A 24,135-nucleotide genomic window follows, 5' to 3' on the forward strand; every position below is an offset into this window, starting at 1 on the left:
TGGACCCAATGGAAATAATCTCTCATCCCTGACTACATAAGGCAAGAGACACAAGCACAAATTTAACTCAGTAACTCTTCTTAGAACTCCAATCTTCAACAGCACAAATAAATATCTTCATATTTTTTTCAATACCCGGAGCAGTACAGTTATTTCAAAAGCTACCAAGCTAAACAATGGCTCTTAGTTAATTTCTTCTGCTTAATTCTATTTCCCTTCATGCTTATGTGATTCGATAATACCTAAATAAATTGTCTATGAAAAACTTCCTCTCTCTTAAGATATCTGGAGGAAATTATGGAGAAGAGATCACTGCAATAAGCATCTAGAATATTTTGTCTAGGTGGAGATGTAAGAGGTAGCAAACAACAGCCATCAATCAAAAGACCTAACTACCATTATTCCCCAAATATAAGGAAGAGGAAGAATTCAGCTTCTTTAAAAAGATACTCACATTTGTTGGTGGACCAACTGTTAATTTAGCTTTTCATTCATTTGCTACACAGTCTTTAAGGTGCCTTTAGAAGAGGCCAAACACCCTTTCTGAAGTCAGAACAGCCTCTTGAGCATGAGCCATAGCTCTCTGGATGGCTGGACTTAAGGAGGAGGTCCAGTCGGGTTTCCTAAACCAAACTAGGAGGACTTTAAATGCAGAGAATCAATAGGGAAAAGTGGTATCTCTAAGAAGTATAGAATGGAAAAAAAGCAGGGGAAGAATATGGCTTCGAGTTTTATAGCACAAACCTTTGCAGTAACGCCCATCTGATGCCAGCTGAAATCCAGGTTTGCAAATACATTTAAAACTGCCATCTTCATTGATACACATTCCATTAAGGCACATGTTCCTTATGCTGCATTCATCCATATCTGAAAAATACAAAAAGATATGTTCTCTTATGACCAGAAGAGTAAGCTTACAGGGGAATCCAACCTGAATGAATATAATTCTTTTTCTTCACATTTCTTCTGTTTTTTTTTTTTTTTTATTATTATAGTCTAAGGCTAATTGTCTTCCAAATTATAGCATTTAAGAAGAAGGGCCATATAAAATATGTGTTCTTAAGTTCTCAATTTTTGACATGTACATGCAAACTATGGCTAAATTTATTTTATGATATACTGTATATATGCTGCATGTATACATATACACACATATGTGTGATAGATATGAAATTCACATACAATCGTATATACACATTTCGCATGTGCACACATGTTTGTGTGTATGAAATTTGTCTCAGTGGAAGCTACCAGGGCTAGTTTTTAAAAACAGCAGTGTACAAAGTGACAAGTGTGTTAACAGCCTGATGGTTATATTTGCCTCACCGATATTACTTCCAATGCACTGCAAAATAAAATCAAAAATCAAAACTAAGAGGGGTCGGGGCGCCTGGGTGGCTCAGTGGTTTAGGCCACTGCCTTCAGCTCAGGTCATGATCTCAGGATCCTGGGATTGAGTCCCACATCGGGCTCTCTGCTCCGCAGGGAGCCTGCTTCCCTCTCACTCTCTATCTCTGCCTGCTTGTGATCTCTCTCTGTCAAATAAATAAATAAATAATCTTAAAAAAAAAAAAAAAAACTAAGAGGGGTGCCTGGGTGACTCAGTAGGTTAAAGCCTCTGCCTTCGGCTCAGGTCATGATCCCAGGGTCCTGGGATCGAGCCCTGCATTGGGCTCTCTGCTCGGTTGGGAGCCTGCTTCCCTTCCTCTCTCTGCCTGCCTCTCTGCCTACTTGTGATCTCTGTCAAATAAATAAATAAAATCTTTAAAAAAAAAAGTCGTTGGAAAAAAAAATCAAAACTAAGAAAGATGGAACTTAAAATGTACTTAGGCCATGTCCTGATTCTTTACAAAGTAGAAACCAGAAGACAGTTTGAAGCATTTTAAACAGGGGTAGGAAAAACTATTTTTAAAATGCAAGACTTGGCTATGGAGTATAGCCCTGTTAGCTAACCTTTAGGATTCCCTGATCATAGGGTTATTTTTTTAAATTCATCAGCATGTTATTTTATTTGATACTACAGCTCTCTTAGAGGTATTTGCTCTTCTAGACATGGTGTGTTTTCACTTACAGGCTTTAGTCAGACCAATGTAATTTATGATTTTTTTTTCTTTTTTTTAAACAGTATTCTATCCCAACCGAGAATTCTGGCATTAAGTCTTTGAATTGAATCACTGATAATATTCTGCCAAAAATGTTTCTAAGAACAATTTTGAAATTCTTTTAACGTATGAATAGATTCTTGGGATCTTTCCCAAAGACGTTGGGAAAGATGATAAGAAGCATTCTTCATTTTTTGCTGAAGGTCTAAGAAGTGGAAACTCATCAATAATGGTCATATTTTCAATTCAGGAAAAAATGGCCGGAGAAAAAGAAAAAATGTTTGAAACAGCCCAATTCAAAATGAGGTGATTAATTCAAGAGGCAAGATGGCTGCTCCTCAATTGTCAATGTCTCAAACAAATTTTACATGGTCAGGTACTTAGCAGTGTTTTCTTACTAGACAGACACTTTAAACAGAAGGACTATAAATGTAAAAAATATATATGGCACATGTCACCTATAGTTCAGTTAAAAATTTGAAGAAGAAATACAGGAGATTAGGTGTGTCCCGTTTAAAAAAAAAACACAAATTCTAATGATATAAAATTAGGAAGTAGTGATCTATGCTAATAGAAGTTTCATCATCACCCAGGATCTTAAAGGACAAGCTCTCCTCATATATCTGAAATGTGATTTGACTCACAGAAATATAATTAAAGTTATGAAAATTGTTGCAAAGTATGTTTGTCTCCCCTGTAACAATATGTGAAATATATTTGCTACTTTGACCTTTCACTGGATGTTTTGACTTGGTTTTATGAAAGACTTTTTCTAAGGATTTTATTTATTTATTTGTCAGAGAGAGAGAGAGAGAGAGAGAGAGCACAAACAGGGGGAGCGGCAGGCAGAGGGAGAAGCAGATTCCCTGATAAGCAAGGAGCCAGACGTGGGACTCGATCCCAGGATCCTGGGATCCCGACCTGAGCCAAAGGCAGAGACTCAACTAAACAAGTCACCCAGGCTTCCCTTGTTAAAGACTTCTGGTATTGAAACCATGATGGAAGACGGGGATGAATATTATCCTCCTGACCTGACTGCCATCTTGCTCTCACTTACCTTCACAGTTCTTCCCGTCTCGTGTCACGTGAAAGCCCGCGTTACACACACAGTGGAAACTGCCATCTGTGTTGATGCAACGTCCATTATTGCAGATACGGCCATTTTGTAAACATTCATCGATGTCTACAATTAAAGTTAAAACAGAAGAAATAGCTTTACTTGGAGGGTTTACAATTATTTTATTCCTCCCTCCCTCCATCTCCAAACCCATGACGGTAGTCTCAGGGTTTAATTACTAAATATTCTTCAACATAAACCCGATACCCAATAATGTGAGATTTTAGATGACTAACTAGAGTTTGCAACACATAAAAAAGAATGCCAATATAAGAGCACTTGATCTAACCCTAATTTCTAATAAGACCCCTTAAATCTCAATTGTATATACAAAACAGATTCCTCTTCATTTTCCTAGCTGATTTAATGAGCCAGTATATATCATTATTTATATTAAACTTTGGCTGGCATCTTTCACCATATGCAGATCTCATAGCTACATCAGAACAATAAAACAAAAATCCTATTAAAAATTTTTAATTCCATCTGAAAACCAGCAATCCCATGAAATGTTTACCTTCCTTATGGCAGTTCTGGTCCAAGTACAGTTTTATTGTTTATATAGCCTTAGTTTCTTTTATAACTTCATAAGTAGTCTATCTACCAAATAAAATATGGGGGCATTTCTCCTTCTTTCTGTTGTGTTTAATATTATGCCAAAGTAAACAACAGAGCTTGCTATGGAAGTGTTAAAAAAGGAAAATCACTCAAATAACGGGTTATCTGATCCCTCATTTAAAGATCAATGATTAACTCAAACTGGACCACATGGTACCCTGGGTTATCCGTTCAGCTAGATACCTGGATGAACACCAAAGAGGAGGAGTACACGCTGCCTCATCTACATAGCATAGAATCTTTGCCAGAGCCTATTCCCCAGAAGACAGAGACCAGGGAACCACATAGTCGTGCCTGGGGGCAGAGCTATCTATGCAGAGCTGAGGCCACATGGGCCTGAGTACAAGCACCCAAAGCATCCTCTGGACGACAGGAATGTGCATTCATGGCACATTGGTTACTCTGTCTACCCTGCGTCTGCACGGTGTCTTGTGGTTGACCCTCAGACGCACTTTCTTTCTGGGCAGATCCAGCAGTGGTTTCCACACGAGTCATTGGACTAGCTGAGGCAGTCTGGGCTTTTCTTCTGTCTGATCTTTGTGCCAACAACCTACGCTCCTTTTCTCTCTCATTTATTTCTTAATCCTTGCAAAAATCTGACTTGCTCCACACTCCAAAAAATAGTAAAAGCCACATACTCTTGAGCAGAATTTTTTTCTTCAGGATTCTATAATCTTTTGAGGCCCAAGCATAAAATAAACAATATAAAGAGTGGAGCATTTTCTCTCCTCACTAATTTCAGAGCCCCGTCAGTCTGCCCGCGGCCTCACAAGATCAACTGGAAGCTTGCCATTCAAAGTTCTCTACCGTGTTTCTCTCTGCATCTTCTGTCCCCTTCTCTTCAGCCTATCATGTACTTCTCCTGAGCTAAGTACACAGTCTTTCTGTTCTGTGGCCACTTTCATCTTCCCCAAAATATGACTATGTCATCAACTCCTTATGTTGGAGATAAGCTTAGCACTAGCTCTTGAAGACGATCATATTTAAGGCTTTTAGGTAATCCTCGGTCTCCAGTAAATTAAGTCTCCGAGCGATAACACCACCACTCATCGATACCAGCTGGCTCTCGCCCCTGCTGAGTATTCAATAATCTTTTCTATTTGCTTATTTTGCACAGAATTCTAGACATTGGTGTCCGTTTATTCTCTACTACTTCAAAATGCCTAATACACCATACATGCTAATTATCGTAAACAATAGTTACAATATTAACAATGTTCTAAACTCAATGAAACAGTCAAACTATATTTATATTCAGTAAGGAGGCCATTAATAGAAATATTAGCAAGTTGACATACTGCTCAACACTGCCATTTATAGGTAATGTACTAAAATATACCAATGGCAAAAAAAAATCTCTAGGCCAGAACCACATTCAAAGCCTCTGCAACCAGTCACTGAAAAAAGTAAAAACTATATGTCTTCAACTCACATGAAGAACTTTCACTAAAAAGGGGGGGGGGGCAAATAAAATTAACTCCTGTCAATAGCTGACAATTTTTTTTAAGTGATACAAACCTTTTGACCTTTCCTTGTATTTAATTTTAACACAAAATTCTCTTCCTTTTATATGGCTTTACTGAATCAGGGAAATACCTTATCTTGTGCCAAACTTATGAAGACATAGGTATTTTAGCTCCCGAGGGTTGAAAGTACATCTTACTTATTTCTGTCCCAAAAAGTATATCAGTCATCTGATAAAAAGCATATAGGATGGTGTAATAAATTACTAAACCCAAAGAGAAAGTTCTGTGAGCAAACTTTTAGAGTGATGCTTCTCAAACTTCAGAATGCTTATGGATCCCTGGGGGGATCTTGCTCAAATACTGAGTGAGATTTAGTGGGTCTGGGGTTGGATCTGAGTATTCTGCATTTCCCGTCAGCTCCCAGGAGATGTTGCTGTGACCACCATGACTCCTTCTTTCCCCTACAGACCTTTCCATTAAGAAATCAACTCAGTGCAATGTCACCTGAAACTTTCCTCAGTTTCTGTGTCAACAAGGGATAACCTCATTCCCTAGCTCTCAGATTAAAAATTAAGAGCAAGAGTGATGAGGCAAAAAGTAGTAAAAATAAGATATTCCCATAAGAACAGGAGCGTCTTTTATTTTTTTATTATTTTTTTTATTTTATTTTTTTCCCATTTTATTTATTTTTTCAGCGTCACAGTATTCATTCTTTTTTTTTTCATTTTATTTATTTTTTCAGCGTAACAGTATTCATTCTTTTTGCACAACACCCAGTGCTCCATGCAAAACGTGCCCTCCCCATTACCCACCACCTGTTCCCCCAACCTCCCACCCCTGACCCTTCAAAACCCTCAGGTTGTTTTTCAGAGTCCATAGTCACTTATGGTTCGCCCAGGAGCGTCTTTTAAAATGATTTGCATGTCTGCCGGATTTTATGACGGTGTTCTTTGGAGAGACAATATCTGAAATTAAGTGCAAAAAGCAACAAGGGCCTATCAGCCTCTCTTGGCAAAGGTTATTCAAACTCTATAAATTCCTTCAAAGCAAACTTCTTCCTCAGCATGTATGTCCCCTGGCTTGGCATCTCCCGAGCTAGGACCGTACCTCGGCATTCTGTCCGGGTGAGCGTGCTCTGGTAGCCGGGGCGGCACTGGCAGGTGTACGAGCCCTGGTTATTTATACACTCTCCACCAGCACAAGGGTTTTTCTCACACTCATCAACATCTGCAAAATACAGTATATTCTAGTAAGAAGTTAGACAGCAATAACTCATAACTTCAAGAGCATTTTATTGGCCTCCTTTACATGTTAAAACACTTTCCTCATAAGAAATAAATAACACAATGAAAAGGATCTTTTCTCTTTCTGCTACAATGTACCATGTCCCCCGCCACTTGAAAACGGGTTGAGCGGTTAAAGTATCTTGTTTTCCTGTGTTATTTTTCAGAGAAAAATACCAAACATGTAGCACCTCCACACTCCAGCTGATAAACATTTTCGCTGCCTTGAGTCTGGCTTAAGGGACTCGAACAGACCAACATTTCAGAAGTGGCTTCTGAGTAGAATTCCGAGTATCTCTTGGAGCTCTCTGTTTCAATAAAAAGGAGGCCTAACCTTATCTAAGCATCCCCAGCTGTGTTCAACTAAGAACATCAGAACAAGACATGAAACAGTTGTCACTTCAAGAGCTATTCTCACCTCTACAGAGTCCGCTCCCCAACCCTCATCCCCAGACAGGCTCCTATAGGTTGTACACTTGTCCAGAACTATCAGTCTATTTAACAGCAAAGTGGTTTAGAGTCCCTTATTTGAAGAAAAAAAAAAAAAAAAGATTCCCTTATTTGTAAAGATGAGAAAACTAAGGCTTTTGGAAGATAGCCCGCCTAGCCAGACTCACATGCTTCTTGCTGCAGGTCCACTCCCCCACCGTGAGCTAGAGGTCCCCTTCCAGCCACTCCGGATGACCTCTCTGGACTGAATGACTCTCTCGCTCAGTGTGTGCTAGAAGGGGATTCATATCACCAGGAAACTACACAGTGTGACAAACTAAGAGCTCCTTATTTCTACCTGATTCATCATTACAGAATTGGATCATATAATTGAACTAAGGGAGGAATGTATTTTTAAAAAGTTAGATGGCAACTGGGTGTTCTTTTCCATTTAACAAATGAATTAGCCTTGTGTTACATTTCCTCCTTTTGTTAACTTAAACGACTTGTCAACAGCTCAAAGTTTCTCTCCTCAGTTTTTCATGATTAACTAGAGTTACAGCTGGTGAGTTATCCACTTAAATTAGTAAGATGTGCAAAATCGTATAATTTGGGGAGAGTTTTAATGTTTTATTTTAATGGTCAGACTTCTGATAAGATGACATATGTTGAAGTTAACCAGCAATGACTTGAATGTATTTATGATGAAAGTTCAAAGTCACTACAGCTGGCAGAATAGTATCCGTCTCCAAATAGAGTCACGTCCTAATCCCCAGCACCTCTGAATATGCTATGTGGCAAAGGAGAATCAAGGTTGTTCATCAGCAGACCTTGAGGTGAGGAGTGTCTCTTGGGTTATTCAGATGGACCCTATTTAACCACAAAGGTCCTTCAAAGTGGGAGAGGGAATTGGAAGAGAGAACCAACGAATTAGAGAAGATCTGAAGATGCTATGCTGCTGGCTTTGAAGAAGGAGGAGGGGACCATTAGCCAAGGAGTGCAGACAGCCTCTAGGCTGGAAAAGGCAAAGAAATGGGTTCTCTGTGAGACCCTAGAAAAGGAAAACAGCCCTGCTGACACTTTGATGTTAGCCCAGTGAGACCTAAGTTGGGTTTCTTACCCACAGAACTATAGATTTGTGTTGTTTTAAGCCACTAGGTTTGAGCTGATTTATTACAGCTGCAAAAGAAAACCCATCTAGTCACGGGAGGAAATGGCCATGGCTGCTCAGGCTGACCTAACCAGAGGCGCCACCCACCAATGCACTCCCCGCGGAGGTCCAGCTGGAATCCTTTGTTGCATTCACACCGGTAGCTCCCAGGAGTTGGAATGCAGCGTCCATTTTGACAGAGATAGCGAAACAGCTGGCAGTAATCAGTGACATTGACCGGCAGCACCCCTGAAGGAATAACATTAAATCCCATTAAAATCATAGGCAAGATGCTTAATCATAAAATTGGCCCAACTCTTTGGACAAAGGTCATCTGGGGCGAGTAAAGCCTATGTCTGTGCCCACTTCCAGAGATCACCTGCAGCCAGGTCCTGCACCATCCCCATAGCTTGCTTCTCCCTGCCTCTTTTCTGCTCTACTCTCAAGCCTCCAGTTTGGGTAAATGACAAAGGCAATGAGTTCTTGGTAATTACTTGCAAAACTGCTTTGCATTATATAAAGCTCAATGCATAATTTTATACCTCCTCTATGACTTCATCCTGTGAATCAGATTTAAATCTCTCCTATAGCTCTCCCACAGTTGTCAATAACCACAGGACATTCATCAGGAGAATATGAGAAGCTTATGTACAATACTATGTAACCCACTATGGTGAGTGCTGTGAAGTATGTAAACCTGGCGATTCACAGACCTTTTCCCCGGGGCCTAATAATACATTATATGTTAGTAAAAAAGTAAAAAATTTAAAAAAAAACAATTCTATGCAACCCAAGCAGTTAATCTGAGAATTGATATACTCATTTAATGACTAAAGCACTGTAAATAACAACAAAAAAGTTAACTGATTAATGTAAAAAAATTAATAACCAGATGACTTTTCAATCCTTACTTGGTGGTTCCCGAGATGGGTATGGATATTCCACTGGTGGTCGAGGGACTGGAACTGGAGGTCCAGGAGGAAAGCCAGGAGGAACAGGGTGAACTGGAGGAATGGGACCAAGGGGCGGTGGAGGATATCCTGGTCTCTCAGGAATTACCAAAGGGACGGAGCACAGCTTGTTGAAATCCTCTGGAAAAACCCAACACAACAGAACACAAAAGCTGAGTTGCAGCATAAGTCATACACTTGTGGAAGTCACCCTTACATTTCAAAGAAACTTTGAACAAAATCAATCATCAGACTACAAAGATCAGTTAGAGAAGAGAGAAAAAGCCAATGGACTTCATTCCCATCCTAACAGTTATAGTAGCAACCATACTAGAACAGTAATCCAAACCAAAACCAAACTCCCCAGAGTGTGTATCACACACCTCTCCCCAAATTTAGGAAGTCTTTACCTATGTCATAATTTACCTCAAGGAAGAATCAAATACCACTTTCTCAACTCAGTCCCAATTTTGGATCCCACAGAACTCTAAAGAGCACACTAAAAAGCCTGGATTTTTTATTTTTTATTTTTTTTTTTGACAGAGTGAGAGAGATCACAAGTAGGCAGAGACAGGCAGAGAAAGAGGGGAAGCAGGCCCCCCGATGAGCAGAAAGCCCGGTGCGAGGCTCGAACCCAGGATTCTGGGACCATGACCTGAGCCGAAGGCAGAGGCTTTAACCCACTGAGCCACCCAGGCACCCCAAAAGCCTGGATTTTATTTTAAACCACTGGAAGTCTTCAGCAGACTAACGTGGGATGTAATCAACCGAACATTTTCAGAAGATCAGTCTTGCTGACACATGGAGAATGTTCTGAAGGGAGGCAAGGCTGTTACAGAACACCAAGGGCAAGAAAGTTTTGGCTGACAAGGGAGGCAGCGATGGAAATGGGCAGGAGTGGATGAATTTGAAGCATATTTTAGAGATAAGTGGGTAGTGCTTCATGAAGGAGTAAATATCAGAACAGAGGGAACAGGAAATTAAGAATGACATAGTCTTCTGGTTTAGCAACTGGGTAGATGTTGGTGACATTTACCAAATGGGAAAAATGGCAGTGAGAGCAGGTTTGGTGGGCAGAAGCCAAATTCCATGTTGAACATATGTATTTTGAGACGCAGATATCCAAGCAGATTTGTCCCATAGTAGCTGTGTGAGAGTTTGAATCCTAGCGGAGAATTGGGGGCTGGATAGAAGTGTCAGAATGATCAGTAGGTGGGTGGCATGTAAAGCCATGGGGATGAAGGAGCTCGCCTGGGAAGGTGTGGAGAGTGAAGAGAAGGGTGTACAGAGACAGAGTCCTGAGGAACACCTATTTGTAAAAAGACAACCAAGTGTTGGAGAAGCAGCACCATGGGGCAGAAGAATACCAGGGCTGGTGAGTATGTTGTTAATGGGGCATAATATTTCCCTGAACTTGTACACCTGAGTTAATCAAGGATTTCCCTCGGATGGCACATATAGGCTAATTCCTATTTTTCACGTTGGGTCTTTATTTGGATAAATCATTTTTAGATTTGTGACATGTTTTTTCCCTGAGCTTCCAAAAAGGTGTTTTAAGACAGTATCCAGGTTTCCAGGGAAACCTACTACTTACTTTACTTACTTTACTTACCTACTAGTACATTTTCATGTTTCCTACAGATGGCCACATCTTGTTATAGCTCTTTCTGTATGTAAACTAATCATGTGATTTTTAAAATTTCCTTTTCTCCTTCTTGTCAGAATATCAGTAATTTTGTTATCACTGCCACACAGGGATTTTCCCATAGATACTTTCTATACTAGTTTTATCCATTAATAGAAATTAGGCTAATATTACTCTTTCCTTGTGCACTAAGTCTGACTTATCCTAAGGCATTGTAATATGTCTTAAATGGAAATACATTCACATTCAACCTCATGGGGAAAATCTGCCAATTTACCTGTGGCTAAATATACCTAGCTACCATGTACCTCGTTTTTACTTGCTGGTCCATACTAAACCTTCTCCAATCATATTTGGCATTTCCTACTCGGGTTAACATTACGTATTCAAAGAACTCTATTACTGAGTTTTAATTATTATTTATCCGTAATTTTAACCCACAGAGATTCTGTAGCACTTGACTGCATCTGGAAAGGATTTACATATTGTTTATGTTTCCCCAAGTCAGGATGCTACAATCCCTCTTTTGAAAGCCCAGTGATCCTTCTTATAGAATTATCACCTGGATGTCCCATATGTATCATTTCTTGGCTACTTGCTTTCCACCAAATTTCTACCACCAAGACTGTGCATAGTCTTTGAAGTCAACGATCCTATCTAACTCATGACTAATTCCCACTCTGAGCCTAGCCCTGCAAATTGTACATAAGAGGAATTCATTAACTACAGGCTGGATTTAACTGGATAACAATTATACTAAGGGACTCATTTTGCTTCCAAGCACCAATTCAGCCTTTCTTTTTCCTTAGTCTTTTGGGATTTGTATAAAATAAGTTGAATAGCTTATCAGGATTTCTGATAATTAGGTGAGTATATGACTTCAAGCATGCTGTTAAATTCATCTTAACCTCCTTGGGAGAGTATATCAGAGTGGGTCCTATACTCTTTTCTGCTCTCTTTGGCTTCATAACTTTCCCATGAGCCCCTTTGCTTTCAGGATCAGCAAACTGGGGCTAGTTTTGTTCAACTGATGTCCATCTTTCCTATTTCCATTTAACCCACAGATAATGCTGATATATTTTACATGGTGAAATACATATATACTATAATATATATTATATATAATCACTCTTAATAAGGTAGGAGCCTAAATAATCCTTCATATATATATTTATTATATATAATATTATATTATAATTATATATATTACATAGATTATACATATATTATATACATATATAATCACTCTCCATAAGGTAAGAGCCTAGAGCTCTACAGCACTGCTTCGAGAACATCTGAGCAAATAAACACACCCACCTGCAAATTAACTTCTCTCTGTCAGTCTGCCTTGCCCTGGGCCTATCTTAGATTGTGGGTATTTCAGGGAGAAATTGTGGAGATTGTGAGTATTTCAGTGGGGCGAGCAGCTCCGTGCAGAGTCACATAGGGAAACAGGGCCTTCCCCTCCAAACATCCCAAAGCAGGTCCTCAGGAATCTCAACCTGCCTTCCTTCTGTCCTCTATTCAAGGCAAGGCCTCAGCACAGAAAGAAGTCTGCACCAATGTTGCGGATTCCTAAATTAACTATGTATTTCAAAAGCCATTCTCCTGGTATGCAAGCCCCATGTCTTAGTGTGATGTCAAGTACTTCTTAACCATGACCTACTAAATGGTCCCCCTAGTGCACTAAGGATGGTGGGTTATGTTTTTAGGCCATAGGCAGTAAGAAAATCAGACAAAATATATGACTTGTTATATGTTAAAATGTATTGAAAGATTTTTATTGCTTCTTTAATCCACACATAATTCTCAGCAATAAACAGAAATTTTATAGTAAGATCTGCGAGCAGGTGTAGAGCCCAGGACAACGGGAAATTCACATTCTGCAAATAATACTGTGCAGTAGTCGATTAACTCTGTGTTTATTCTACCTCACCTTGATTCACCCTGCTATAGTTCTCTGAGCCAAACACCCTGTTCAGGAATCAGATTAAGAATGAGTATAACCCCAGTTTTCACTTAGAACTGGTGGGAAAGATGTCATTTAACAAATTGTTCACTCCACCTGAAGGCCTTCTATGGACCAGACTTTGCTAACTACTGTGGAAGTGCTAAGAAAGCATAAGGAATACGGGACTATAAGAATGAATGAGACCTCCTAATGAGCTTTATCAACCAGTAATAGGGTAAGACACAAACACACACTGGCACACAGCAGAGTGGATGGGATTTGTGTCAAAGCAACAGTAAACACCTGGAGCCCTGAGACAGACGGCAACACTTCCTGCTATGGTTATCTTGGGACATCCAGGATTTAGTCGTATCAGGAATCATGTTAGGATCCTTATGGAACAAGAGGTCATTCAACAAGCAAGGAGGCAGAGGTTAGGAAGTAGGGAGGAAGAACCTGAACTGAAGAGACATTTTAGGAAAAAGGAACAGTTGAGTTTAGAGATCTTCAGACTGGCTTCAAGGAAAGCTTGATCATTTAATTTAACTGGAAAACAAAGCCACCATAAAGAAGAAGAATTAAAAGATGAACTGGGATTAGAAATGAGGATGGGCGAGCCTGGATGGCTCAGTGGGTTGAGCCTCTGCCTTCAGCTCAGGTCATGATCCCAGGGACTTGGGATCAAGCCCCGCATCAGGCTCTCTGCTCAGCTTCCCCCCACCACTCTGCCTGCTGCTCTGCCTACTTGCGATCTCTGTCAAATAAATAAATAAAATCTTAAAAAAAAAAAGAAATGAGGACGCTAGTTGCTCTGCCAACTAGTAAAATTTTATTTTCAAGGAATGGCGTGACTTGGACTACGAGATACCACCTGAATTCATCCTGGGAAAATTTTTCTGGACATCTTTCCCTACCTTTCCCCCTGGCCATAATTTTTTTAACTGAACTTCCGATGAATTATGCTTTAGGAAACATATATGGCAGCTGTGGATTTCATAGAGATGAGTTATGAGGTCACTGCCATGGTCCAGACGAGAGAAAATGAGCTTTATGTGAAGATGGAAGGAATGTGATAGACGTGAGAGTTATTACAAAGAAAAAAAGAAGTCAACAACAATTGGCACCAAGGAAGAAGAAAGCGTCAAGTGTTAGGGAAGGAGAAGACATGTATCCGGCATAACTCGGGAAGGCTTGGAGACAAATGAGTTTGACTCAGCAGAGCTTTGGAAAACTCCTTGAGAGCCAAAAGAAACACAGGAGAAGAAGAGAGGACAAGCCCTCCGGAGAAGGTTGCTAGTCTGTGGTGATAAGCAAGCTCAGTAAGAAGCAGTACCAGAAAACAGTATTTATTTGTATGGAACTCTATAGTTTCCTAAGTCATCATCTGGGGAAATTCTCCTTGGAGTCGCCTCTTTTATTTTCTGGAATCTTTTTCACTTACCTGGATCTCCACCAGATGTGCCGCACGCACATCGCCACTGGGCTTGTGGGAACTAGGACTGGGACTCTCTGCAGATGACAGCAAGGGCTCTTACCCGTGGCTCTGATGGGACACATCTCAGGGGTGACGGTGACCCCCGGAGACCAGCACCGGCCGACATCACAGCAGCACTGCATTTTCGTTATGGACTGCGGCAGTTGGTTCGAACAGCGCCCATTTGCCAGAGCCGTGTAACAGTATCCGGGGCGAACATCTGAGAGAACAAAGAAACACACCCACACACACATCACTGAGCTGGAACTCGGAACAACAGCCTCCTGCCCCAGCACCTCTGTGCTTCACACGTGGGCTCTGGCGGGACCCGCTGACGCTCTCAGCCCCCAGAAGGGAAGCTGGGTGTGCGGCTCAGGAACAATGCTCGGTCAGAGCTCCCTTCGTCTCACACCTTTCGCCCCTGCGAGCTGGTGCACTTGGCCCAAGTCCCACATTCCACCCCCAAGGTGGGAACGAATGATTATAACCATATGTGCCATAGGAAAAGAGAGTCTCAGAGAATCACTGGCAGTGACAGTTAATTAGTTATAAAGCCACGTCTCTATACTGAAGGGAGACTGTGTTGTCCTTGGTTTCCAACTACTTAATTTGAGCCACTTTAGGCAAATACTGATATAAATCTATTTTAAAACAACATGAAGTCTGCACTATAGTCTACATTTCTAAAAGATCTTTCTTACTTTTCAGACTGTAACTGTGAGTCAGACGTGTGAGTTTGTTTTTTTTTTTTTTTTTAAAGGAGTGAGCCACTTTGCAGTCAGATCCAATGCTTGTTAATCAAGATTTCCTTTTGTCCTGGGGCCCTAACAGATTTTATAAGGCACATATTATTTATAAGTTCCAAATGTACGTGATTCCAAGTTCTTAGTCCTATAGGATACAATGGTTCTTGAAAGTTGGTTTTTGTTTTGTTTTGTTTTGTTGGCAGAAAGGTATCTTCTCAAAGCAAAGGGGAATACATATTTCTATATATCACTTTTTATTGGGTTACATCATGTCTGACTGTCACGACAACACTGACACACTGAAGTGCAAGTCTAGGCTATCAAAAAAGAGCCTGTGACATAGTAGAAACCTAACTGCTTCATGGGCCTTTGAGGAACCACAGTGAAATAGGGGACACAGGTACCTAAGTACAGAACAGCTTGCTGACCCCTGACATGCTGATGATGTACCTCTCTTTAAGGAAAGCATATCCCTGCATAGTCCATATACCATAAAGTAAAAAAGCAAGTCATATTTTAAATGCGCTTGTCATTGGAAGAAATGTAAGTGGTAAATTCTTTTATAAAATGAAGAATTCTTTTTTTATAGTGAAAACCTCATCCCTAAGTTTCCTGTAAGTCTAAACACCAAACTTCAAGTTTGATCAGAGAAGGTCATACCTAAGAGTGTTTTCATCTACATTGTACTTAAGAACACTGGCCTCTCAGGTCTTAAAGGTTGCAGTAGATCAAAAAATAAAATAAAATAAAAAGCAAGGCTAATTTAGAAACTTATAAATTACTAACATCCCATGAAGAAGGTGACAAAAAATCTAGACAAACCATAAAATAAAATTATGGATCACCTTTAAAGAATACAAGATTATTTCTGAAAAACACTTAAAACCACTGGCAGGTATAAGTGTGCTTTCTAGAGATTTTTTGTGGCCCCGTTCCTACATCTCCAGTTAGACTACTAGTCTCAGCAGACAGAACAAGTTTCCTTCCAGCCCGGTCCAGGGTAAATGGCTGGAGAGAGGAGTGCAGACAGGATAGGCTCCGTGAAGCCACAGGTGGCACCTTCCCTATGAAGAAGAAGGAGCAACAGAGCTTCCTACTTCTCCTTTTCATGGCTTTAAAGCCACTGATTATTTATATTCTCAGCAATTAGAAAATGTTTGGGGCATGGAAACCAATCGCTGTTAAGAATGGGAAGAAATGTTCAAAATTGCCTTATATCCCAGTTTCAGATGAATTTGGCACTCAAAATTCAATATAAACACTTGTCCAAAATTTGTCTATATAATTTTCAGTGTGGGCTATCTTTTGGAGCAAAACTGGGACCTACAGCTGCCAGTTGCAAAGTTTTAACGGGCTAATGTCTATTATTTCGCACACTAACCATGATACTAATTTACTGCCCAGCTGGCTCACTTACATGTTAAATCAGCAGAGAGAAAACTCTTGATCAAAATGGTGAATGTTGGGGCTAAAAACCGCACCAGCCACATTTGGGCTGAGGGCAGACTCTGAGGTGCAAATGGCCCCTGCCCCTATAGTAAGCATTTTGCTAATTTCTCTTTTTGCAGGAGAGCTTTGGTTAAAAATACACACATTGACACAGCTTGTAATTTGGAAGCAAACCTACCAGCTACGAAGGAAGGAAAAATGCGTGACAACTGGGAGCCATTGGGAGCCATCACCTCCTGGGCACACCAGCCTCAAGTATCCCACACCATCAGGCAGCGGTGCCCAGGCAAGTGAGAAGGAAGCCATTGTGGGGCTGGATCACTTTGCAAAGAGCCTAAGGTGGAAGCTGAGGGGGAAGAACATTAGGATTTGGAGGACAGAAGGGGAGGTGGGAGGAAGTGTAGACACCTTCTTCTATTTTGAATCTGCTCTGGCCGAGACATCTGGCAGAAAAGGAGTAGAAAGCTTTCTTCCTTTTACCCCTTCTAAATCACTTGGACGCCCTCCCTTTCAGAACCCAGAAACCACATTATATCGAAAAATATACATTAAGGATAAAAACGGGTGTTTGCAAGTCATCCTAGCCTATCAATAGGCCTCTCCTAACCACAACTTCGTTGTGTCCACCCAGGAGCTAGGAGCTGTGAGGCCCAAACTAGGTACAGGATGTCAGCAGGATTCCTGGAAATCGATGAGACAGAACACCCTGACATGAAACGACCACCCTACACAAGATATTATTAAAGTGCCAAAGGATGATCACAGAACAAAGAAATAAAAATACTTCAAGAGCTTACAGAGCAAAGAGGATGCTGGGGACATGGAGGTCTGAGAGCCTTGGAATGTGGTGACTGAAGGTAACAAGTGGAACCTCGTGCTTAAGAGATGTGTAAGGAAGATACGACAGACCCTTGTCTGCAGGCGGGGTTTTCTGTTGGTTAGATTAACTAATTCCAACCAGCCAACTGACCAACGAACCTTAGGTTTGTTTATAAGTTGGAGACTACATGTATTTTCTTTTCACTAGGGATCATTTGGGGAGTCTCTGTGGTTTTACCATGGTAGGAGACATCAGCCTTAGGGAAGGCAGAAATGTTACTTGGAGTATTTTTTATAACAAGGTCTTAATTGTAGATATAATAAAGTTCCCAAGAAAAAGAAACTATACTGGTCTAGGTATATAGTAAGAAAGGGTTTACTGTATCCATTGGTCATTTAGGAGGGAGCAATGAGAGGGTTTGCCGCTGTGGGCTCATGCCCAAGCTGGGATTCCAGTCCCTTCACTTCTTACCTGCTTAAACAATTGAACCAAATTACTTATCTGAGCCTTGTAAACCTTAGCTTCTTCCCATCTACAGTGAGGTTGTGAACATGAAGTCAGATAATTCCCCCAAAACACCACACACCAAGGAGGTCACCCCTGAATCCTAGCTCCCCCCCTTCCTTTGTAAATAGCATGGACATATATGGTAAAAGACTGATAAGAATGTAAACCATCTGATATGTAAAGGTGCCTTAATCACTTTAATCCAGGGCTCTCTTTGAAGGTGGGGGGGAAAAAAACAACCAACCAAACTACCTATTATTTAGCCAGCAAAGAACTTCTGATCTGCCTCTCTGAATGCATGATTACGGGATGTCAAGTGTGAATTGGGAGTCTGGGGAGAAAAAAGGGCTCCCTGAATTGCACTGGCTATTTCTTTCCCTGTGGTGCCAGCATGGATGGAGAGATCCTGGAAAATCTGGCAATCCAGGCATCACTGTTGTTTCTAAGGAAAAGTCCAGATATGCTTCCCTCACTGGTTGTACTTATTCAAATGTCAACTTAAGAGACCACCCTCAGCTTTTATTATATGTGACTAAGTACAAAGGAACTCAGAATTTCAAGTGCAACTCAGTTTGGATCTGAAATTCATGCCTTGTGGTAGGATGTGAAGCTGAGTGTCTTTGAAAATATGGGCCGGAAAAAAACATCAAAAGATTGTGTTCATTTTTCTCCGAGGCCATGTGCCATAGGCTTCCCTAGCTTTGCCCAAACAATAAGGAAGTGCTCATTTTGATATTCAACAAATACTTACTGAGTGTCTATGACAAGCAAGGAATCATGCCGGAAACCACCAGCGATATAGAAGGATAGCAGTTACTTAGGCTTTAAGGAGCGCTTACAACTTAATTAGGGAAATAAGAACATACAGACATAACATTTCCCCAGGAGACCATATATGAGAAGCATATCCTCAGACAAGGGAGAAACTGCTCTCAGGTAGGCTGATCTGGGACATCTTCAAAGACAGAGAACCCAAGTAGAAGCATCAAAGGGGGCTTGAGCTGGGAAGAGAGTAACCTGAGTGGTACCATAGATATGACTCAAGGCAGGAAGGAATCAAAACAAATGACCTGTTTGAGTTGTGAGATGAAGGGACCGCGCTGATAAGTCAGCAAGGCTGAGAGCGGTCAGAGAGCGGAGGCCCTGCACACTCCAGAACTTGAACTTTACTCTAGAGAACTGGACTTTGGAGGAAGTCTTAGCAATCGCTAAATCCAGCAGTCATCAAACCTTCTTGGTTAAACAACAAAGCCCCTTATTTAATTGATATTTAATTGATGAAGCCAGCACACCACCAGGTAAAAGCAGAGTTGCCTGGAGTGTCGTGCATGTGAGGGGCAGGGAGTGGGAGGCGGGGCTCTTTTCCCCTGCAGCTCTGGAGACCTTTGCTGTACCTGAAAGATCCATGCAACACAGATTTAAAAACTCCTACGTTCCTAATCCTCATGGAAAATTACCAGAGGTTTTTGAGCAAGAGAGTTACTTAATCAAAGCATTATATTAGGAAGATAAATCTGACAAGATGGATTGTAGAGAAGCCAGGAAGTAGGGAGACACATTAAGAGATTATTGCAAAATTTCAGACCTAAATTAACACCGGTCCCAGGAAATGATGGAAGGTTTGACACTCGCATAACTGCAAAGCTAATTTATAGGCTGAGGATATCGGTATGGGCTCCTGGATCCTCCCTCTTTCTGGGAGGTAAAAGTCCTAATACAAGACCACAAGGTGCCTCTTTTCTTGAAGAGAGTGCTCAACTGTTTAAAAAGATGTGAATGTACATTTAACATCAAGTGAGAAATTATTAGCCCCCCTGAATAAATGTGTTTCCAAAGATGTTTGTTGCAGAACCGATTGATGGGAATCAGACACGCTGTTTGGAATTATACCCACCTACACATCTGGTGCCATCAGGAGACGGGTAAAAACCAGGTGGACATTTGCAAAAGTAACTGCTGACTGTGTTTGTGCATTCACCCCCTTCACAGATTCCAGGAATGGTGCTGCACTCATCAATATCTGAAACATAAAGAAGAGTTTAGCATCCACAGAACACAGCACAAGACTATTCACCATCACAAGGCTCAGACGTAATGCCGATCCACGCAATCTGCACAGAACAAAACCTGCCTATAAAGGAGTTCAAAAGGTGGGTGTTTCCTCTCTCAACTCAGGCTTACCCACGGAACTTACAAAGCTCAGGAGATTAGAGCAAAATAATAGAAATGTCCCCTGTAAAAAATAAAACTATGTACCGTTTTATCAAGTAATGCCAGCACGCTAGTATTCCAAATGTCATTTAGCTTAAGATGTGGTTTTCCCTGTTCTCTCCATGTTTTGCCTTGAGTTAGGTTCCCGTTATGTTTACTCAATATTCTGCATCATTTCCTGTGTTTCTTCTCAATCTGATTTTCCACAAGCAGATACTGAAATCCTATCGAGAAGAGCATGTGGTCTGAGTGGGACCAAGACTTGGCCATCATGGTGTCCTCAGAGGCACCCAAACGGCCATGATGATGGTTTTCTTTGGGTTCAGTGAGTGATTTGTGGGGGACACTGGGACGCTCCACCCAGATCCCTCTCAAGGGAGAGCTTATTGTCTTAGCATGAGGGACACTCTCATTAGATGACCTTCGGTTCACAGCTCCTTCTTGGACTGCTCCAGCCGCAGAGAGCCACCTCCCCTGGGGACGACACCCAGCTTGGGCGCCCATACCCAGTGACTGATCGTGGAGAGGAGTGAATGATCTGCTCATCTGTCCCAGCAGGGAAAGCTCTGAAAACCACTCCAATTCCTGAATAGCCTGGGATGTCAGTGAAGGCCACAGTCAGGGTTAGCCCTAAAGGCCTGAGGTCACTGGTTTCCTCCAAGGATGTAGTAAAATTTCCTTAGGACAAATCCAACCATTTCCTTCAGGGGGAGCTCTTCAAGAACCAGCTTCAGACATGCACAGTTGTCAATAGATGTGGCACCAGTGAGGGGAGAAAGGACATGGACAACCTCCTGCTTAGGCTATAAGTAAACACAGAGCACAGGGTATCTGCATGACTTTGACCCCAAGAGGAATGGACTTTCTACACTCACCTATGGACAGGCATTTTAACCCAAGCCCTCTGTGACTATTGCAATGGCCAGACTATACCACTGGCACTTGGAAAACCCTAAACTTAAAGAAACGAAGAATATTTCTTCTCCAGTTTAAGTACCACTCTTCACTTGTAAAACAAAATAGAGTTCTAAGTGGGCCAGATTCAAGGGTTTTCTGACTCAAGTTCACCCTGTTAGTCAAAAAGGCAGCAGTGACATTGTTTACATGCAGTTTAACCCTTTTAAAAGCAAAATCCTCATTCTTCTATGCTAGGCTAGAGGCTAAAGCAAACAATATTCCCCTGCTTATATTAGAGTCAATGCTAACATAAACAGCGTTGTCATTGTGAAGTTGTATAATGGTAAAGATGTATATTCTATTCCGACAGGTAGACATTTCACTGGAGTCAGCGAAAGGCTGAGAAACAGCCACAGATGGAGCCTAGGGTTCTAGAACCAGCATAAAATCAGAAGACACATTTTAAGACAATCAGTCCTCCTACATTTATCAGCCACACTCCTTAAAAACTAACAAGGGGCACCTGCATGGCTCAGTCAGTTAAATGTCAGACTCTTGACTTCAGCTCAGGTCATGATCTCAGGGTCCTAGGATTGAGCCCCTTGTTGGGCTCTGTGTTGCAGAGCCTTCTTGAAATTCTCTCTCTTAACCTCCACTCCTCCCCTAGCGCGCACACACCTTCTCTCTCTCAAACAACAACAACAACAAAACCCAGTACGTTCAGCCTAGAGGATTCAACAACCTCGTTTAAGGATAGAAGAGATGTATCGCTGTAACACAGAGGTCTTAAGAAGAACATACCTTCCTCAAAGTGTCCCTAAAGGTTGACGTTTGGGTCACTGAACTCTTACCAATGATCATATGAGTAAATAGTGTCTATTAAAAGAAATATTGTTCTACCTGTTAATATAAATGACTACTACCATCCTTATCAAGACCACTTACATCAATAACCAAAGAGGTTATTTAAGTGACAAAACATATTTTAAAAAGTTATTTAAAAAACAGAAAGAAGTGGCAGGACTGAGGAGACCTGTTCCACATGCTGGGTAGGTTAGATTTGGCTCTTTTACCGAGATGCTAGCAACAACAATCACGAGAACGGACAGGTATTGAGCTCCTGGCGTCGATTAAATGTTTCATGTATGTCAAGTCGTCTAATCCTCACAGTGTAAGTATGAGCACAGGACTGGTTTCTAGAATTCTGGTGCCCAGGCATAACTCTTGCTTCACACTGAAGCCTTCTGAAAACCAGCATGAGTAAAACTCGAAGTAAGAGCAAAAAGGCTCATTTACAAAGTGATGTTAGACCCCAGTCTCCAAGTGCAAGTGCCAGGCGCTGGGCAGTGGGGAAAAGGGCAGGGCTCCCACTTAGGTGCCTGCTCTCCCCCAAAGCTTAGGAAGTCAGGAAATACACTGTCACGTGCATCACCCTCAATTTCACCCAGATAAAGATAAAACTGGACTGGGTTAAATTATTCGATTTAAAGGAATCTCAGTGGTGCTGAATTCTCTATACTGCCCTCTCCTCAGTGACCAACCCCTTTTTCTTCTCGGGTCTAGAGCCCTTCTACTTTGCTAACCCCCTTGCTTCTCAGTCCCGTTGCTTCGACAATAGCAGTTCTGATTTCGTGACCAGGCTGGGGTGAAGTTCCTCCACAGTAAAAGGCCAGAATAAAGCACTGGAATTGAAACCACTTAAACTCTGAAATTCATTCATACCAATCTATTATTTTTTTCCAGGCACTTAGCACATTGCATTTATCTCTCCTCTTAATAGAATTTCAGGGATCCCATGTTGGAGAGAATTTGAGATCAGTGGATTTCTTAGCATTTCTGTAAATCAGTCTATACCATGCGCCAACCATAAAGTAAATCAGTTTGGGGGGCCTGGTGGGAAGTAGGGCTTGTCTGGGAAGAGCTGTTTCCCAGGATCCTTCTCCCTGGTTCCCTGGGGCGGGAGGGCGAGGCAGAGCTGCTGGAAAGGCAGAGTTGCTGGCCTCTTGCTGTGAGCCCAAGAAAGGACATGAATGGCAGGCCCTTTCTCTCCAGCTTTGCTGGCCCTGTTCATCTGTGAGACGAACACTGCTCTTCTAGACACATGAAATCCAGTGTAAAATATGTGACTAAAAAGCAAACAAGCTAATTCTTCAAGTCACATTTAAAAAGAACACCAGCCATGCTATGTTACAGTCATACCACAGATGTCGACTTGCATGGTTTCTTAGGCACCACCTGCTCTCTGATCACAGCTGGGAAAGAATGTGAGGATGGAGTCTGTACTGCAGACCTGCAAAGGAGCCCCAGAGATCCTCTCCTGTTCAAGCTCCTCATCTGAAAGTCGCAGTCACTCAGAGCTGGTGACTGACTTATCCAAGTTCACACAGAAGACCGGGGACATGACCAGGACTAGGACTGAGTCTACCTCATGCCTAGTGCTTTTATGTCTACACCACAGAGATTTTGTTCAGCAACACGTAGGGAGCTGGTGACCTTGAACGGTGGGAGTCAAGGGCTTACAACCAGCTGCACAGGCTGGAATTCCAGCTACACCAGTGGACTAAGTAGCCCTAGTAATTCTCCTTGGTGCCTGGGAGGATAAGAGCCCCTGAGAGCAAGTAGCCATCAGAAAATTTGTCATTCTTTTAGAAAGGAGAAGTCTCCAGGGCTTTGGCCATGCATTAGGGAGTGCACAGGCTTAAGAGCTACATTTTTAAAAAGTCTTTCACATAATGCAGTGCTATTATAATTGCTGAAGGCTGGGCTGGCGATAATCTAAATCCCAAAATATTAGCGGTTAATTAGGAATCCAAGGGACTTCTTCCAGAAATAAAACTTAATCCTTTAATTACACTTTTTATTTCTTAATTTCCTCCCACAGTAACCTATGCAAATATGGCCTTGGTTTCCAAAAAGAAAAGGCTCATGTGTTCTTTCATGTGCACACTCGAGAGTCATTGGAAAAATCAACAGTGAAGGTGGGCATGAACTCTGCTTCCCTTTTTCTCAAATCACAGCTATAAATCTCCATCTGTTCTTCTTAAATTTACAAAAATGTAATAATTGTTATTTAACAACTTTAGCTTGTTAACTTACATTTCAAATGAATCTAAATTGCATGCATTAATATAAAACTTGGTCTATGACTTTTTTAAGTTTCAGGGAAGGGGATATTTTAAGGGAGAATTCTGCAAAAGGAAGATCTCACAAAAACTGCTCTTACCATCACTGAGGGAAAGAAGGTTAATATCTTGTAACTTTGCTAAAGCCAATTTTTGATTGAATTGGTTTTTTAAATAAATTACTGTGGGCTTCCAGGT

General features: G+C 41.3%; 1 protein-coding gene across 3 annotated transcripts in view; it reads right to left on the minus strand.

The window, feature by feature from the left end:
* Positions 1-24,135, minus strand: part of FBN1 (fibrillin 1) — a 229,460-nt gene that overhangs the window by 93,865 nt on the left and 111,460 nt on the right. For all 3 annotated transcript variants that reach the window (XM_046008182.1, XM_046008181.1, XM_046008183.1), the window contains exons 9-15: positions 19,602-19,727; positions 14,247-14,405; positions 9,077-9,256; positions 8,274-8,414; positions 6,411-6,530; positions 3,160-3,285; positions 745-867 (exon numbers count right to left, since the gene is read on the minus strand). In XM_046008182.1, coding sequence (XP_045864138.1) covers positions 745-867; positions 3,160-3,285; positions 6,411-6,530; positions 8,274-8,414; positions 9,077-9,256; positions 14,247-14,405; positions 19,602-19,727 — 975 coding nt within the window. The remainder of the gene's footprint in view (positions 1-744; positions 868-3,159; positions 3,286-6,410; positions 6,531-8,273; positions 8,415-9,076; positions 9,257-14,246; positions 14,406-19,601; positions 19,728-24,135) is intronic.

Source organism: Meles meles, chromosome 6, assembly GCF_922984935.1.
Source record: "Meles meles chromosome 6, mMelMel3.1 paternal haplotype, whole genome shotgun sequence".
NCBI classification, from domain to species: Eukaryota; Metazoa; Chordata; class Mammalia; order Carnivora; family Mustelidae; genus Meles; species Meles meles.